Here is a 16,732-nt window from a genome sequence, read left to right as displayed (position 1 = left end):
AAGTTTCACACAAGCCAAATAGCTAAGCTAAAGCGCACTAGAAGCTAAGGAGCTAGAAAGATTCCTAATCAATTCAGAGGTTATATATAAAGGTTCGTAGAATGGAATGAGGAAATAATCTTAACGAGGCTTACTCGGAAGTTGAGGGAATCTTGTCGCAGGAGGGATGGCACTGCGTGACTAGCTCCTACAGGCAACCGGAGATTATTACCAGACAAATCCAAGGCAGCAGGTAAGTAGTGCCATCGCTGTACGACAAGACGCCCTGAAACTTCTTCTAAGTACTGCATTGGTGAGCAATATACAGTAATTGTCGATCATCATCACTTTATGATTGTGGTATTCATATACACGTACTGGTTAAACTGTTGAAGCCTCAAATAAGGTACATGCAAACTCATTTTCGTATCCGGACTCTTCTGTATCATGTGTTAATGTTACGTTATTGACTTGAATGACTTCGGCTATAAATTGAAAGAGGAAACTTCAATTACCCGTGTATACCAATTTATGATTAATTTGAAAACAAGATGTATATGTAAGCCTGTCATTATGTTTCACGGTTTCACCTGTTTCCACAAACTCGTATCTGATTGTTAATACTAATTCGATCAACATATATGGATCAATGTATCATCATCCATTTGGTATATATTAAGTGAACATAACAGTAACTTGTTGAATCCGGTGGATTTTCTCTAATCTTATAGCTGTTTCGCGTTGACATTTTTGTTGAACATATCACCAAGAATCTATGAGGTAGGTTAGCAAATATATATTTATAAGATGAATTCTGTGATGACATATATAGAATCGATATATTTAGATAGCTAGTAGTCTAGTATTAGTATATATTCTTAGTAGTCGCATTCCATGTGCATTATCCATGAGGCTTTAGTTTGTTGGCTTACCAAGTCTAGTATTAGTGAAGTTAAATACTAAAATATATAGATGGAAAGTGGGATAAAAATGTTACCATGGTGGTCTTCAGTGCCTATAAATTGGACTATCATGCGGTTATGTGGTGCGAATCATTCTGATGAAGGATAACTTATATGAGGAATATCATTACATAGAGATTAACAAAAGTTGAAGAGAGAGCGATAGGGAGAGATCGACGCGTAGGGACTTCTGTCGTAAGAGAGATGGCGCCAAATGCATGAGCCATGAAGATTACTGATTGTAAATGATGTTTACAGCTACTATATATTCATGGCTTCATGCAGTGAGCTTCATCTCTCTTCGACTGAAGCCCCGGCCTCAGTTCGATTCAGATTTCATGCAGAAGGCCGGAGAAGCAAGCGATCCAAAGCTAACCTCTCCTGTTCAGACATAGCTTATGAAAGAGCGAGGTAAGTACAACTTCCGGTCTCTGATCGAGTTGTTTGCTGCGAGTAGTTTAGGATTATTTCTTTTCAAAGCACCTTAATCTTAGACAACGAAATTCAATCATTCAATTATCCTTCAAAAAGTAATTGAATTTCGTTTTCTAAGGTGGCCATGGGATCGATCGGCAGTTTATCAAACTTCGCATTCATGTTAAAGCCCAGGTGACTAGAGGGCGATGATCGACCGGAACTCGAAAGGCTCTTCTCTGTTCACATATTTTCAGGTACGAGATTAATTTAGTCTTTAAACTGTACGTTATTACTGTATATATTAAGATAATGCAGCTATATTAAAATTAGTTACAATAATTTCTCCCTGAGGTAGCCGGCCATTCTCTATATATTCTAATGCCAGCTCGGGGGATTAATATGTTATTATTTAGAACAAGTGCGTGTACTTATGTAAGTTTTCTATCCCTATATATTAACTTGGTAATCATGATTAACAGATTTTTTCAGGAAACGATCGAGATGATGATGCATACATTGATGCCGGACCTGGTATAGTGTTATAACTTTGTCCGGGCTTTTCTGTGTTTTTGCATACAACTCATGTAGCCATATAGGCATATATACCGTTAGTACATGAGATTGGAGAGTTTGTGGAAGATCGATATAGGCCAAAGAAGCTAGAGTAGGGGTTGGGGGACTTCAAATTTAATTTCAAAAAGATTTCAAGATCGATACAGTACGTGACAAATTAATGGAGCTAGCTCAGCCATAGTACTATCTTGCTGTTTGTCTTTTATGATATAGATAGAATTAATGATAGATAGGTCATTGCAACAAGAGAAGCTCATACTTAAAGAAGTGATAGAACATATTTTCCAATCTCCATAAGCTTATTGCGAGCAAAAAACAGAGGGGAAGTGTTAGGACCCTTTTACTAGTAATTACTAATGTTTACCTATTTTAGGCCTTACAGTTGTGTGATAGCTGGACCCGGGTCGGGTTCTCTTAGTGTCGGGTCTCTAGGGTATGTTTAGACCTTGAGCTATATAACCAGCTTCTATTGTAGGAAGAAAGGTATCCAATGAATATCAAACTTGTCTAAGATTTCCTTTCAATTCCTGTTTCAATTTCTTCTATGTTCCTTTAATTTCCCATAGAAGGAACATATGGTGAGGTACATCAATCATCAATGGGTGTCCCAATATGGTCCCCATGACGTAATTAATTGATATGATGATTGATGGAGGCACTAATGAAATTTATAACGTTGGCAATTATTCGGTGCATTTATATTTCTTAGGGAGTGATATTTACATTTCCCATTTTACGATTCACGTAAGTACCAGGTTACGGTTCAAATTTGAAGTATGATGACAGTAAATCGGCAGACAAAGACTTTCATCGGTGCATTGTGCAAGGTAGAGACAAGGGCGGTTGCCCTTAATTCATAAATGCATATAGACTAACGGATATACTCTAGTTCAGTTTTTGTGAATCAGAGACTGGAGTTCTGGTTCTAACTTGAAATGGATACCATGCAGTAGAATGAAGCACGCGTTGCACAGTACATACTGGGATATGCATGTACTGATGGAATGGATGCGCGAACTGATTGGATGACTTCGGAAAACACACACTCACGCCTGATCGATGTGATACTATTGCTTTAGCCAGAGAGCTCGATGCTTTATCATCATCTGCATGACAGACTTTGGCATTAGTTCTTCGCCTGTTTCAAGGGTGATGGGGCCTGATTCAAAACAAAGCCAAAGAAAAGCAAAAGAAAAAATAACGAGTCTGTCTTGAAATACATGTAAACCATCACAGCTAGCTAGCATTGCAACAATCAGTGCTGTTATACTGAAAGATTTGAAATTTCCATCATATGGAAGCACAAAGTGACGGTCCGAATCAGACAAATTTTTTTTTTTTGAATTTCCTCTTTGAACTATACATTTCCTAGTTGTTCTTACACCACAGCATTAGCCTCGAAAAGCAATTTACTACTAGACCAAGTGAATTACAGTATCAGCCTTTCAAAGGACAAAAGAAAAAAAAATGTAAAGGGAAATGGTAACCTACAAACCATCTAAGTGGTGCATACCATATCATCACAGCAGGAGGCAATCTAGCTCAGTAATTGATACAATTCCACCACATTCTTGGCTCTGTAAATCCGAAGTGCATCCTTTGAGCTACCATGTCATTAGGTATGTGCATACTTTGAGCCTCCTCCAGCTACAAATATCATTTCCCTGAAGATGCTGTATTCCATTATAAAGTATTAACGAACAGAAATAGAACCTGGGATCGGTTTAACAACAGTTTTAATTTCTTGTCATTTGCACTGTTTTGGTCGGAAATTTTCATTTGACATTAGCTTGCTTATCAAAAGTTCTAGCCTTTTTGCTCCAGGACTAGGCCTGAGAACTGTGGTATCACCAATAGCAGAGCATGGATCAGACCCATTTACCCTTTTTCCTGTGCACCAACCACCAGGAACAAACATGCCTGGACCTTTAAACAACAGCTCAGAATCGATTTTGTCAAGCACGGGATCGTCTTTCCGAAACTTTCTTGCAAATGGAGCATTGCTCCCAATCATCCTTTGCATATCTCCAAGGTTCAGGTGGTGAGGATGTTGCTTGGGAGGATTGTCCCATGCTATGAAATGTAGGTCAGTATTCACAGTTGTATTGCGGAACTCTTGTGCATTACAGATGACAGTGTGAAAGTATCCTTCTGGGGATGATATAAAGTTTGTATAATACATGAGAACAGTTCGAGGTAGGTTGTCCCATCCCCATATACAGTAATCAATAAAAGGCTTTGAAAGTGCCATCCAAGCAGAACCTGTGAGGGAAAATTGTTGTTTAAAATAACAATCATAGCAACAGAATATATTGAGAAAAAAAAACATTAAATGTTTTCAATTGGAGAACTGTGAATATTTTTCAAGGCCAGTTGGAAAGGAGCGACAAGCGGTGAACTGACTTTGACACTGCAGATTTAGGTTAAACACGTTTTCAAATGTCCAAAACTTTCAAAGGAAAAGCTCAGAGATGTTATATGAAGCTAAAAGGAACTTAGACTGAGTGGTTTGGTGAACTTTTAAAGCAGAATAAGAAGATCAATTTTTCTGAGAACCTGTAGAATACAATGCTTTTATAGATTTATTCTCAAGTTATTCAAATGCTTTCAGAAACAGGCAGGCATACTGACAGGATCCTGGTTCTAGGGGATACAAAAATACCAAGTGCATATCATGGGTGGTGAAAGAACAAGCACATCATGGTCACGGGCTGAAATCATATAATTAAGCAAGATAGATTCAAACTATGTAATGGAGTACTGTTTCCAACAATTTTTATCACTGTAATAAGCTAACTTTTATGACTCATATAGAACGAGGGCTGTAACAGGGTGCAGATTCAGGTGCCTGTTAAAAATTATAAACAGCAAAGTAAAACTTAAAATCCTTCTAATGAGTGCTCAACTGCTCAAATTCCAAATGATATTATGTTCTAAATGACAAACCTATTTGCTCACTAAGAAGGTAACAAAGAGTTCATCTTTAAATTATCCTTCTAGTAATCCTATATCCTGCTAGCTTAAGTAGCCAACAAAGTTGAACTCAGACTGCAAAGCTAAAAGGTTTACCACAATTGCACCATTATAAATAAAAGTTGCAACGACTAATCCATATGATGTTTTTATAGACATTTCATTTGATTCATCATCCAAGAACAAGGGCTGCCCTAATTCGATGAAATCTCATCGTCATCGTGCATTGCATTTGAACACCAGCCACCAATAATCAGTAATGTCAAAGGTGTTCCAATTAAAACCAATTCTTAATTCTATATACTAACCAAATTTATTCCCCAAAAAACTCCAACCAGAAAAGGACAATGATTTTCATTGCATTAGAAGTATGCAGCAAAAAGACCCTAACTTTCCTATGATGTGCCCAAATCTAGTCATTATATGTATCATCAGCTACCCAATAAAAGACAATTTATCTGACAAATATATGGACATAAATCAACAAGTTTATACCTGTAAAAAGCTTGAAAGTTTATACCTGTAAAAAGCTTGAAAGCAGTTGGCACACTCCGGCGCTGTGTAACCCAAAACACGTCTTCCTTCTTTGTCATATACAACCCAGGATCCACAATTAGGGGTTTGGCCCTTTGGAACCTATAATCACACAGCGTTACAAAACCAATGAGTAAAAATTTCCGTCATCACTTGACCAAACAAATATGGATACTTTGAACAAAACAGCAAAATTATACACGCACTCTTTCCATCCAATGTTGCTAGTATGATCAATGAAATTAAGATCCCGCGGCAGGTACGAAAATGTGTGCAGCAGATCTAGCAAAGTAAGAACAAACCAATCAAATAAACATAGCAAAAACCCCATAATTCAAGGACAAGTCAATGCCGCAGTTGACTCACCGTCCTGAGTGACAAGTGGATAATCCGAAGCACTGAGGTTGATAAACCAATCCCAATCGCCGCCTTCCTTGAGCAAAATCGCCGCCGCGTGGAGCGTGTTGGCCACCATAGTCGGGCCGCGGTAAGTGACCAAATTAGCCTTGGTGATCATCCTGACGTTCCCAAACCTGGTAAACACCGGGTGGGCAGAAACGTAATTCTGCAGATCCAACCGCTCCTCCGGCGGCGACTCCAAGTCCAAGTGGACGACGTACTGGTTGTGGGGGTGGTAGAGCGCCTGTAACGTCCGTTTGAGCATGTTGCCGTTGCCGTTAGAGCCGGAGATGAAGTAAGCGAAGCGCGGCGGAGGAGGGAGCGTTGAAATGGGGAGGGGGTGGAGCTTGGATTCGATGAAGACGGACCTGGATAGGGAGATGGAGTAGCGGTAGAACGGAAGCAAGGGTGAACCGTCGGGTGAGGATAGCGTGGCGAGAAAAAGAAGGAAGAGAGAGACGATGGAGCCAATCGCAAGCGGGAAGATCCATTTGAGCTCCATGGTCTTCTGCTGCTGCTGCTGCCTCAGATGCATGTAGTAGCTTTTCAGCTTCTTCATTATTATCGGAGCTCCGAATCGGAGTTTCCGGGTTCTGGGTTTTGGTCGGAGGGCGCAAATCTGAAATGGGTTGGTTCGTGTTTTGGAGGAGGATGGTGAAAGATTGAATCTTGGTGGGTGGGGAGTTGATTAAAGAAGTGAAGAAGACCTTTGCTTTGTGCTTGGGTGTTATTATTCAGTTGAATTTTGAGTTACTGAGTTGGGTAATGAACTGAAAAGGTCAAAAGGGTATTTATAGCGGGGGTTTTAAGACTTAATTAGTCCCTTAATTACTTTTTTATGTGTAATAATTGAGAGGTTTGGATTGGTTAAGTGGGTTTGTACGTAATGTACAGAAGAAGGGTCAAGGGATTTTGAGTACAACGTTTTAGGGAACGAGACTCGCCGTGAGAGTAGGGTAAGAATTAAAAGTAGAGTCTTTTTGGGATTTTTGGAGGAGCAAGAAGACTACAAATTTGAGCATAATTGACGTTAAAGTTTTATTTCTAGCATAATTTCAGGATGAAATTTAGAGTTAAAGCCTTGTTTCAATTCGCCAAAGTAAAGTCTTGAAAAAGAAGCATGCATGTTTGTTTCTTGTAATTTTAATTAAACGGGAAATTGTTCACTTCTCATTTTTAAATTAACAATGAAATTACTTTCATTTATGCCGACTTAGGTCTTTTAGATTTTACGGTACTCTTTTTCGGTGTTTTTTTTCTGTAATTTTTTTGTTGAGATTAATTAGGGTTTTTATTTTAATTTTGGCAGGGAATGCAAAAAGAAACTGTAGTTATTCAAATTTTGAATAGTTTCAACCATACCAGTATACTATTACAGGACACACAATGTAAAACTTTCTTTAATGTTTGGATTAAATATTAATGGAGGAAATCTTTTGTAATAAGATTAGTTAACCAAGAATGCTTCAAGTAGTACATTGCAATATTGCCTGCTTGAGAAGCTCTCTTATCCCTGGCCCTTGATTATTATTGATACGGACCTTAATCGGATTGTATATAGATACAGAAGTACAATTTATGCATCAAATCATATTGTGTCCAAGTGTGAACTTTGAGTTCTTACTAATCATAATCATTACATTTTCCTCGGCATAAATAATCACATTCCAGCCGACCAGTCCTGAGTTGACAACATAAATTATTTTGTAATAAGCATTTGAATTCAAAACGACGGCTTAATTTAAGAAATTAGCAAATTTTCTAATGGATTATAGTACGTGATTATTTTAGAATCCGCAAAATAAGATAAAGCAAATTGATGTCTATGAGTCAGATGATCTTCATAATGTTGAAGCAAAGAACGTTTTTACTAATTAGTTGACGCGACTGGCCAACCACAAAGAAGATTCAAAAGGACACTTTCACATCTACAATGATTAAGAAAGGAAGAAGAAGCATTTAGCATGCTGATAATGACCTCGTTACGGTCAGCACCCGGCACTAAATTTCACGTCTTTATTTAGCAACCATGTGATCAGAACTCACATTTCACGGCCAAATTGACGTCGACCTCCGTCGACTTTTGAGACCAGAAGAATCAGATTAGCAGCTACCTAATAATTAATATTTTCCAACGGTTTAACAACAGGTAGTTGCATCAGCTAAAGGAAAGTTGGATGACCATGCACCACCGTGAAGGTAGGCGTGCATAAGCTCTTTTTAAGACCTAGACTTGTGGGTTACAATATCTCAGATACGCCATCGATCGATGAATAATAACTAAGAAAAGTAGATGTTATAGAGCTAGCCAGAGATGAAATATGAAGGATAATAATCTTGGTTGTGCAGAAATTGAGGGTAGATGATGCGAGGAAAATGCGATATTGGGGCCAAATGAGTTCAAGCAAGGTATCATCCTTAGAAGTTAGAACTCAGAAGTTACAAACAACAAAAGAATAAATTGAGTGACTTAATCGAAAGTGTGTATGTGCAGAAAGATTACTAGAAGGAAATAATTGACCTACATGAAACTCCCATGGTTAGAATCAGGGATGCAGGACATAGATAAAGTCATAGAGATTCTTTCATATGTTTCACTGCATTCCCACAAAGGTGATTCTGTAAAGGATGATTCAATCTCTTCTTGAAGGCTTACAGGCAAAAGCAAGATTCTAGAGTCAAACCCATACAGCAATTTACCCCTTGAGAAAAAAAAATTGTATGCAGCTAACATTTAGGAGAAGACAGATCTCAAAGCAAACAGAAAGCGATATAAAGTTCAGGATAACTGACTGGTTCCATCTGGTTTCCTTTGCCTCTCAGCAGCAATGAGAAGTGTCAAATGAGCGTATTTAGGCCAGGCTCCTTCATAAAAGGCAAAAGCATGAGTGAGTTGAGTCCATGCTTTTGTTCACTTCCCTGATCAATTAGCATAACTGTTGTGATATATATACAATTTAACAGAAGAAAAGTATCCAACTAACAGTGTTCTTTAGTGCTGAACTGGGGAGAAAACCTTGTGTTTCTGTTGTATAAAGATAGCACAGACATCCATGTCCAAAATGTGAAAACTGGTATTCACTATCTAAGGGAATATACAGTCAGTACAACATCTTCGAACATTGTATCTACAGTAATCTTGAAGAATTTAGAACAGAGGATGTGGACATCTGTGTAGGTTCATGATTTCAAAACTCGACTTTCATTCATCCTGTTCATGATCCGGTATGAATCATTAAGTTTGTTTGACCTTTCATAGATGCCAGGAACAACAAGATGCAACTCCTTTTTGTTGATGTTGGGATCAGAGACCAGCCTCTCAAACATTGCCTCTACCGTCTTAAAGTCCTTTCTTGCACCATAAAGACTGAGCATTTGGAAGTGAATTTCGTCAGAGAAAACACACCCTTCTTCCTGCATTTCCCTATACACAGCATCGGCCTTCTCAAACTCACGTAACTTTCCATAAGCGTTGAGAACTAGACCAATCACATGGGAAGCAGGAAAGTATCCAGCCACTCGCATATTCTCAAACACTTCAATGCAATTTGCATACTTCCGGTTTCTTGAATAAAGCTCAATCATACAACCAAACACAGATATGTCCTTCACCTCCCCAGCCTCAAAGGCCTGACGGAAAACCCATGTAGCCTCATCTATGCGGCCAGCACCAGCAAGAATCGTAATTGCAGTCTCCCTAGGGATATTGTCTGGGCGCTTGAGCTCATGAAGCAAGCGCTTAGCATGAGCAACCAAACCAACTCTCTCATACGATACAATCATTGTCTGATAAAGAACCTGATCAATCTCAACCCCTGAGGTCCTCAGCTTTTGAAACAGCATTGCTGCCCTGTCCAATTTCCCAGCTTTACCCCATATAGAAATAATCGTCGAGTATGTAATGGCATTCGGTTGAATCCCCCTCTTCTGCATTTCCTGCACAAGATTCGTAGCCTTCTCATGCTCCAGCGACTTCCCATATATCCTAATCATCGTATTATACGTAACAACATTCTGCTCCACGTCCATCCTCTGCATCATCCTAAACAAATGAATAGCCTCCCCGAAAAGCTCAGCGTCGCCATAAACCCTCAAAAGAGTATTATAACTCACAACATTCGGCTCAATCACCACCTTCCTCATGCTCCAAAACAACCTATCAGCCTCCTTCGCCATATCCAGCTGCCCATACACATCAATCATAATATTGCACGTCGTCAGATCAAGCTCACATTTCACCTCCTTCATCTCCGAAAACACCACCAACGCCTCCACAAACTTCTCATTCTCAATGTACATTGTCAGCAGCGTCGAGTAGCTCACAGTATCCGGCGCAACCCCCACGGCCCTCATCTCCCTGATCAAGCCCCTCGCCTCCCTGAACAATTTCGCCTTCCCAAACACATTGATCATCGAGTTATACGCCACCAAGTCAGGCATGATCCCCATCCTCTTCAGCCTAGTAAAAATCGCAATCGCCTTGGTGTAGTCACAGAGCTTCCTGGAGAGCTCAATGAGGTTGCTGTAGAGGACGAGGTCGCCGGAGACGCGGTCCTCCTCCATCTTCTGCAGCCAGGAGAGCGCGGCGTCGAAGAGGCCGGCCTTGCCGAAGGCGGTGATGAGAGTGGAGTAGGTGTACCGGTCGGGGGAGAGAGTGCGGTGGCGCATTTCGTCGAACAGGACGTTGCGGAGGGCGACGTTGTAGGCGAAGACGGAGGGGGAGTAGAGGGCGACGTCGTGGATCCAGTCGAGGACGGCGAGGGAGCGGCGCCAGTCGGGCTCGCGGCTGAGGAGGGAGACCACGAAGCGGATGGAGAGGCTGCGGGAGTTGTAGGGGGAGAGGAGGGCGTGGAGGTCGTGCTCGTTGGAGGTGGCGCGGATGGCGGCGGCGAGGTCGTCCATGTCGACGCTGTGGTCGAGGAAGGCGGTGCCTTGGAGATTGCGGCGGTGGCGGCGGGGAGAGGAGGAGGAAGAGGGGGTGGTGGTTTTGGGGTTGCGCCAGACGTCTTTGGAGGCGGAGGAGAAGACGGGGGAGGGGAGGCGGGGGGAATTGTGGGGTTTGGGGAGGGGTAGAGATGGAAATGAGAAGGAAGAAGAGGAGAAGCATGGAGGCAGTTGGATTGAAGTTGCGGATAGTGAGAATGTACACATTTGATTAGAGTAGTATTTGGAGTCTGAAAGATTGAGAATTTTGGTAATAGATAGAGTAAGCAATTCAGTGGTCTATTTCTTGGCTCTGTTGTTGACTATTGCTCTTTCAGGGGGTTTGTCTGTTCTGGTTAGGAGGAAGAAGAAGAAGAGCATTTGCCTCCACAATCTTGTAAGCATATTTCATTTATTCATCTATATTGTTTGATCTATTATTGAGCCTGCGGGTTCTGGACAGCAAAGGTGGATTTTTGCGCCTGTTGGTGGGCATAGTGACTCTCCTACTTGCGCCAGGAAAAGTGACGATGAAAAATGAGACTGTATACCTCATCTGTAGCTAGGCAGAGGACTTATAGGAATGAAGCTCACAGAGAATGTGAACTGCATTCACCTTTGTTTAATGTATGCAGTTAAAGTATATAACAATTGAGGAAGATGAAGCATGGCTGGTCTTGCAGGCCAATTTGCGTTCATGGAATTACATATGCAAAGCTCTTATCACAAACGTTTGGGCTTTTTCCCTAATGGCTTGCTGGATGATTCAGTGCTTGCTGCCATATTAAAATCCTTGAGTGCAACATTCAGAAACTGCATCTTTGCCTTTAGCTGATCATTAAGGGTCGCATCCCCAATTATCATCTCATTTTCAGGATAAATACTGAGCAGGGTTCTGCAATTGTCAGATCCTTGATTTTTTGTTGGTCCTTCTCCATCGAGTAGGAGATCTGTTGTTGAGTCAAATGCATACAAGGGGAAACTTGAGGTTGGATTTTTCTGCAACTCTGCTATAAGTTGCGCCTATAAAGAAACAAGGGAAGTCACAGTGTGTCCTATTTAGTACTTTCAAGCTATATAAAGACTTCATAGCTGTGGGAAAAATCCATACCTGATTGTTGTTTATCCTCTGTATTGCTTCTATTTCAGCAATAAGATCACTTTCTGTATCATGAGCCTGCAGACCATGCCAGCAAAGTCATTAAGAGCTTACAAATTTGTAAATATAATTCAGTAGAATATATATTGCCTACCTGAACATATGACATTTTGATAGGCTCCTCCAGGTCTCTAATCATCTGAAGGTTCTGCGGAAACTGCGTTTCAATAACCTGCATATCACATTATTCACATAGACACATACTATTTAGTAATAGCTCAAAGGGCAAGTGTAGCTGCTGATGTATCACAAAGTTGTTTACCTCTATGCCTTGTTTACCATTTACATTATCGACTTCAAGTACACTAAGCAGCTGAGGATCTCCAGTAGTTATCACTATTCTGCTTCCTGAACCAAACCATTCCCGGCTCCTAGCAAGCGCATTTAACTGGTCTAGTTTATTCACATTATCAAGAATGATAAGCATTCTTTTTCTGCTAGCTACATCTCTAATCAACTCAGTCCCTTCCTTGACATCACTTGTTTCTACATTGTCTACCCCCAGGATATCTGAAAGGAGCCGCTTTTGCAATGCAACTAGTCCATTCAGTTGTTCTGCCATCTTGTTCACATCTCTTATAAAACTGCTGCCTTCAAACCTATGGAAATTCTGGTCATATGCATCTTGTGCCAAATCAGTTCTTTCAATTCCACAGATGCCTATAATGAGAATGTCATCTGATATTACACCTAACAAAGAATTCATGTATTCTATACCAGCATCCAATCTCGGTGGAAAAATGGTAACACTCAAGTGCGCTTCTTGATATCTACTCATAACATGCTTCACAATTTCCTTTATGAACTTCGATTGAAGCCTGTGGACCATGGTGAACGCCACAAAAACGATTATAATTAATCAAAGTATGATATAAGCAATTAAGCATTAAGTGCATAAATCTCCTCGCACAGATCAAACTCGATCCTAGTTGCATTGGTTGGCCATAAATAGCTAATTGACAATTTGCAGTGCTTAGTTTTAGTCTCTCTTTGTTGTTGAAACAGTTTAGTTGACTAAGAAAGAAAGAGAGAGAGAGTGTAAAAGTACCAAGTAGCAGCATCCTGCATGTCAAAACCATAAGGCTGACTAGCAGCTTCAGTCAACGAAGTCCTCCAAGCCTCCAGCTTGTCTTTTGTTCTGCCTTTCCTTTCATGCACATCAAGTGCCGCTGAAAATGTACCCATCTGCTGCTGCACATCAGAAGGATCCACATCGCAGAAAATGGGCATAATGATCTGACCCGCTTCCCTGTTGCACTCTACAATCTTGACCAACTCATCCAGACACCACCTGGAGCTCGCGTAGGTTTTGGAAAACACAATGATGGCGATTCTTGACATCTGTATGGCCTTGAGCAGATCAGAAGAGATCTCACTCCCCTTTTGAAGATTGACATCGTCTTTGAATGTGGGAACTCCGGCGTCGACTAGGGCTATGTGGAGGTCCTTTGTGACGTTGTCGCGGGTGTCTGGGCCTCTGAAGCTTAAGAACACGTCGTGCCTGCGCCTTGTTGCTGACGAATAGAAGGAAAACGACGATGCTGTTACAGTTGACATTTTCCGTGTACTGTTTAAACACGGTTACACACTTACACGGATATTCATATTATCATATACCGGATGTTCTTCCTTGATTCTCCTTGCATTTTCCCATCGACTGAGTTGGACAGATGGGTTTTTATATTGAAATATCATTATTGCTCTGGCGATCAGTTCATCATCCGCAATTCTTTGTTGGTCGTCGTTTTACTTTTTTGGGTATAGAACACAAAAACAAAAAGTATATAAAATTGGTCACGCGTAGACTGTATGGACTAGGGAATAGTTTAGTCCCATTTTCCCGCGTCCTCAATGTTTCTTGAATTAATCGAATAATTTAGTGTAAGTGGTATCAGTTATGCCTTCACCACCTCCTCCTCCTCCCCTTTTTCATCATTTATTTGTCTACCGCTTACGAATTTTTTTGGATTTGAGAATTACCAATTGTCGATGCTGGTTGAAATTGGTTGTAGTATCGATATACTCCGAAAGGGAAACTGATGTATCCATGTGAGCGGAAAAATTTTAAGTTATGTAAAATTTTATTTGCGATAAAAAAATAAGAATTAATTTTAGTTTATTATCATAAATTTTAGGTATTTTATCAAGTGAGTCCTTTTTTTTTATTTCAATCACATGTACCCCTAAAGAACAACTAGACAGAATTTTAAATTTGAGCTTACCATGACATCAAGATGCAAATGTGGATGAAAAAATAATGACCAATCGTTCAGTTATTATGGAGCACAAAAATATCTTATAAATATCTATCTCATTATTTTGATAGCATACGTTTGAATGAAATTTGAAGAATTGTCTAAGTTTGATTGTATTTCAAAAGTATAAGGACACACATAATTGAAAAAAAAGTGACACACCTAATAAAAAAGATTGAAAAAAATAATAACAAATAAGTTATAGATGTAAATTCTAAACCCAATGTGCAACAACCCCCAAGCACTGAGTCTTTTTTCTTATTGTATCATCTCTCTCTTTATGTATATATAATATAAGACACCACCGTTTTATTAAGATGAAATTCAATATCTACCGATAACAAAAATGAAACCCCACCAGCCCCACAACCGCAACAACAGAAGTCAAAGACATTGGAATTTTTACCCAGCACAAAACAAAAACTGAAGCTAGAATGATATAATTACTACCCAGCGGAAGCTGGGCTTTCGTCCTCATACATCCGCCTCTGTTCCATAATCCATTCATTCCATTGCATGCCACCACCTATTGCAGGGATCAGAGATGGCTACATCTTCTCCTCCCCATGACGTGTTCATGAGCTTCAGGGGCCCAGACACACGCAGGGGCTTCACCAAACACCTATATGCTGCTTTGACTAGAGCTCGTATAAACACTTTGATAGATGATATGCATCTTGAAGTTGGAAATATGATAAGTCCCACATTGTTTAATGCTCTCCATATGTCTAGGATGTCCGTTGTCATCTTCTCAAAAGACTATGCATCTTCAAGCTGGTGTCTTCATGAACTGGTTGAGATAATGGAATGCTGGAAAACGGAAGGCAAACTGGTTTTGCCAATATTTTACGATGTTGATCCGTCAGACATCAGGAATCAGAAGGGCCGTGTTGCAGATGCACTGGAGAGGTTTTCTAGCCGCTTCAAGGAGCAACCCCAGGTGGTGCTCAAATGGAGGGCGGCTTTGACTCAGGCTGCCAATATATGCGGGTGGGATACTAGAAACAAACGGTAATTCTCTGGAGAATATAGCTAAAGAACTATTTGCTAAGTTTTAGACAAGATTGGAAAAAAATTAATTACAAGCTGAGATCGATTTGAGAAAGTTATAATCCTTGTACATGACTTATATGATGAATCTGCTCGGTCTCTTTTAGTTTCATTTTTGACGGCATATATAAGTATGAATCAATGTCTTATTTCATTGATTATTACTTCCAGGTTGCCAGACTTGATCCGTGATATTGTCAAGTCTATACAAAGTAAAGGACTTCCAACCAGGCTGAACATTTCTATCTATCCCATCAGGTATGATATCTGTGATGGGTACCTCAAACTCTTCTTGCAAGCTGGGTCACATGAAGTAGTCACAGTAGGGATCTGCGGACCAAGCCAAATGGGAAAGACAGCTATGGCCAGAGTTATGTATGACCAAATTATTGAGAATTTTGATGGTGGATGCTTCCTCGTAGATGTTGGACAAAGATCAGATCAACCCAAGTATCTAGTTCGTTTACAAGAGACACTTCTTTCTGAAATTCTCTCAGAAAGTAATGTGAAGATCTCAGATGCTAGAATGGGAGTAGATCTGATTGCACAAAATTTGTGCTCCAAAAGGGTTTTTATTGTTCTGGACAATGTGGATGATTTGAGGCAAATATATGCACTGGTTGGAGATCATAAGTACTTCGGTCCAGGAAGTAAAATCATTATAACAACTAGAGATGTGCGACTGCTAGAACTGTTTGGAGTGGATCAGTTTATTTTGGCTCAAGGCCGTCCTCTTCCAGAAAATGTCGGGGTAAGCTAGTTTTACTATAAATTTTTACCATAGTACTTGTGACATCTTACCCAAAGGTTAACTGGCTTGTTAATTTCTAGGCCATCTGGGAGCCATATCAGCGAAGTCGTTGTGTAGTTGCAGGACTTAAGGAGTACATTGAAACCTTAAATAATCAGGTATGTATATGGTTGACTCAGATACTGAAACTCAATCCTAATTTGAGTTCTTTATAGTTCATTTCTACTGTACTATATTTTAAGCTTCTAACTGACTCTGGTTCCAACACTTGTAGAGACGAGAGAAATTAAGGTATCTTCGAGCTATCTTGCTCCAGGAGCCCCAGAAAAACGTGATTCAGGTACTATATTTCTTATAATTTAAAGCTGCTGCTTTGTGAGCTTGCAATTTGCACATCTCTGATGTTTGTATTGCTTACAGGAGAAATTAATTACGGACTTGCTTGAAGCCCGTGGTGAGGGCAGTGCCTCTACTACTCAAAGAAAAAAGAAACAGTGACAAATGGAACTGGCCACTGTGTAAGAGTGGGGAAGTCTTCACTTAAAACAGACATTGTAAAAAATGGATGTGGAGGTAAAACAAAGTTCTATAGGATGGACCTTACTCGAATGAATCTCAGGCACAATTTTATGATCTGGTTAAGTAAAAATTCTGTCCTACAACATCTATTGTATGATTTTTATCCAGAATTTGTGAACATGCAGGTATAATTCATTGATTTAACCCAAAAAAAAAGTATAATTCATTGATAACATAA

At 40.0% G+C, this 16,732-nt stretch overlaps 4 protein-coding genes across 6 annotated transcripts; 1 reads left to right on the top strand and 3 right to left on the bottom strand.

Annotated features, from left to right (window-relative positions):
- Positions 1-2,747: 2,747 nt before the first annotated feature.
- Positions 2,748-6,510, bottom strand: LOC126798732 (beta-glucuronosyltransferase GlcAT14B). Of its 3 annotated transcripts, none has more exons than XR_007672563.1 (5): positions 5,805-6,510; positions 5,645-5,720; positions 5,425-5,540; positions 3,445-4,193; positions 2,748-3,090 (listed from the first exon to the last, which is right to left on the bottom strand). XR_007672563.1 is itself a non-coding variant. In XM_050525773.1 (4 exons), exons 1-4 carry the CDS (start codon positions 6,394-6,396, stop codon positions 3,679-3,681), a joined length of 1,299 nt encoding a protein of 432 aa, XP_050381730.1. In that variant the 5' UTR covers positions 6,397-6,510; the 3' UTR covers positions 3,147-3,678. The 3 variants fall into 3 exon arrangements, 1 of the variants encoding a protein (XP_050381730.1); XR_007672562.1 differs by having other exon boundaries at positions 2,748-3,037; XM_050525773.1 differs by lacking the exon at positions 2,748-3,090 and having other exon boundaries at positions 3,147-4,193.
- A 2,324-nt stretch (positions 6,511-8,834) lies between these two features.
- LOC126798723 (pentatricopeptide repeat-containing protein At5g39980, chloroplastic) lies at positions 8,835-11,140 on the bottom strand. The gene has a single exon (XM_050525764.1). The coding sequence runs from the start codon at positions 10,986-10,988 to the stop codon at positions 9,018-9,020; it is 1,971 nt and encodes a 656-aa protein (XP_050381721.1). The 5' UTR covers positions 10,989-11,140; the 3' UTR covers positions 8,835-9,017.
- Positions 11,141-11,483: 343 nt separating this feature from the next.
- On the bottom strand, positions 11,484-13,476 carry LOC126797419 (disease resistance protein RPV1-like). Its single transcript, XM_050524053.1, has 5 exons — positions 12,968-13,476; positions 12,182-12,737; positions 12,014-12,091; positions 11,872-11,937; positions 11,484-11,783 (listed from the first exon to the last, which is right to left on the bottom strand). The coding sequence occupies exons 1-5, from the start codon at positions 13,474-13,476 to the stop codon at positions 11,484-11,486; spliced, it is 1,509 nt and encodes a 502-aa protein (XP_050380010.1).
- Positions 13,477-14,718: 1,242 nt separating this feature from the next.
- On the top strand, positions 14,719-16,473 carry LOC126797418 (TMV resistance protein N-like). The gene is made up of 5 exons (XM_050524052.1): positions 14,719-15,185; positions 15,396-15,975; positions 16,056-16,133; positions 16,250-16,315; positions 16,396-16,473. The coding sequence occupies exons 1-5, from the start codon at positions 14,719-14,721 to the stop codon at positions 16,471-16,473; spliced, it is 1,269 nt and encodes a 422-aa protein (XP_050380009.1).
- The last annotated feature ends 259 nt before the right edge of the window (positions 16,474-16,732 follow it).

This window comes from Argentina anserina, chromosome 6, assembly GCF_933775445.1.
Source record: "Argentina anserina chromosome 6, drPotAnse1.1, whole genome shotgun sequence".
Lineage (NCBI taxonomy): Eukaryota > Viridiplantae > Streptophyta > Magnoliopsida > Rosales > Rosaceae > Argentina > Argentina anserina.
The sequence above is the reverse complement of the archived record's forward strand: the minus strand, read 5'-3'. Positions and strand labels throughout refer to the sequence as shown.

Bases quoted from the DNA above. Each gene is read 5' to 3' on its own strand.
- LOC126798732 (XM_050525773.1), bottom strand. From the start codon at position 6,396: ATGAAGAAGCTGAAAAGCTACTACATGCATCTGAGGCAGCAGCAGCAG. The intron at 5,721-5,804 runs GTGAGTCAACTG...TTACTTTGCTAG, and splicing joins TCCACTTGTCACTCAGGACG to ATCTGCTGCACACATTTTCG. The intron at 4,194-5,424 runs GTATAAACTTTC...TTTCCCTCACAG, and splicing joins TGCTTTCAAGCTTTTTACAG to GTTCTGCTTGGATGGCACTT.
- LOC126798723 (XM_050525764.1), bottom strand. From the start codon at position 10,988: ATGTGTACATTCTCACTATCCGCAACTTCAATCCAACTGCCTCCATGC.
- LOC126797419 (XM_050524053.1), bottom strand. From the start codon at position 13,476: ATGTCAACTGTAACAGCATCGTCGTTTTCCTTCTATTCGTCAGCAACA. The intron at 12,738-12,967 runs GTACTTTTACAC...CATGGTCCACAG, and splicing joins ATGCAGGATGCTGCTACTTG to GCTTCAATCGAAGTTCATAA. The intron at 12,092-12,181 runs GTAAACAACTTT...TGTGATATGCAG, and splicing joins ATGGTAAACAAGGCATAGAG to GTTATTGAAACGCAGTTTCC.
- LOC126797418 (XM_050524052.1), top strand. From the start codon at position 14,719: ATGGCTACATCTTCTCCTCCCCATGACGTGTTCATGAGCTTCAGGGGC. The intron at 15,186-15,395 runs GTAATTCTCTGG...TATTACTTCCAG, and splicing joins TGGGATACTAGAAACAAACG to GTTGCCAGACTTGATCCGTG. The intron at 15,976-16,055 runs GTAAGCTAGTTT...GTTAATTTCTAG, and splicing joins CTCTTCCAGAAAATGTCGGG to GCCATCTGGGAGCCATATCA.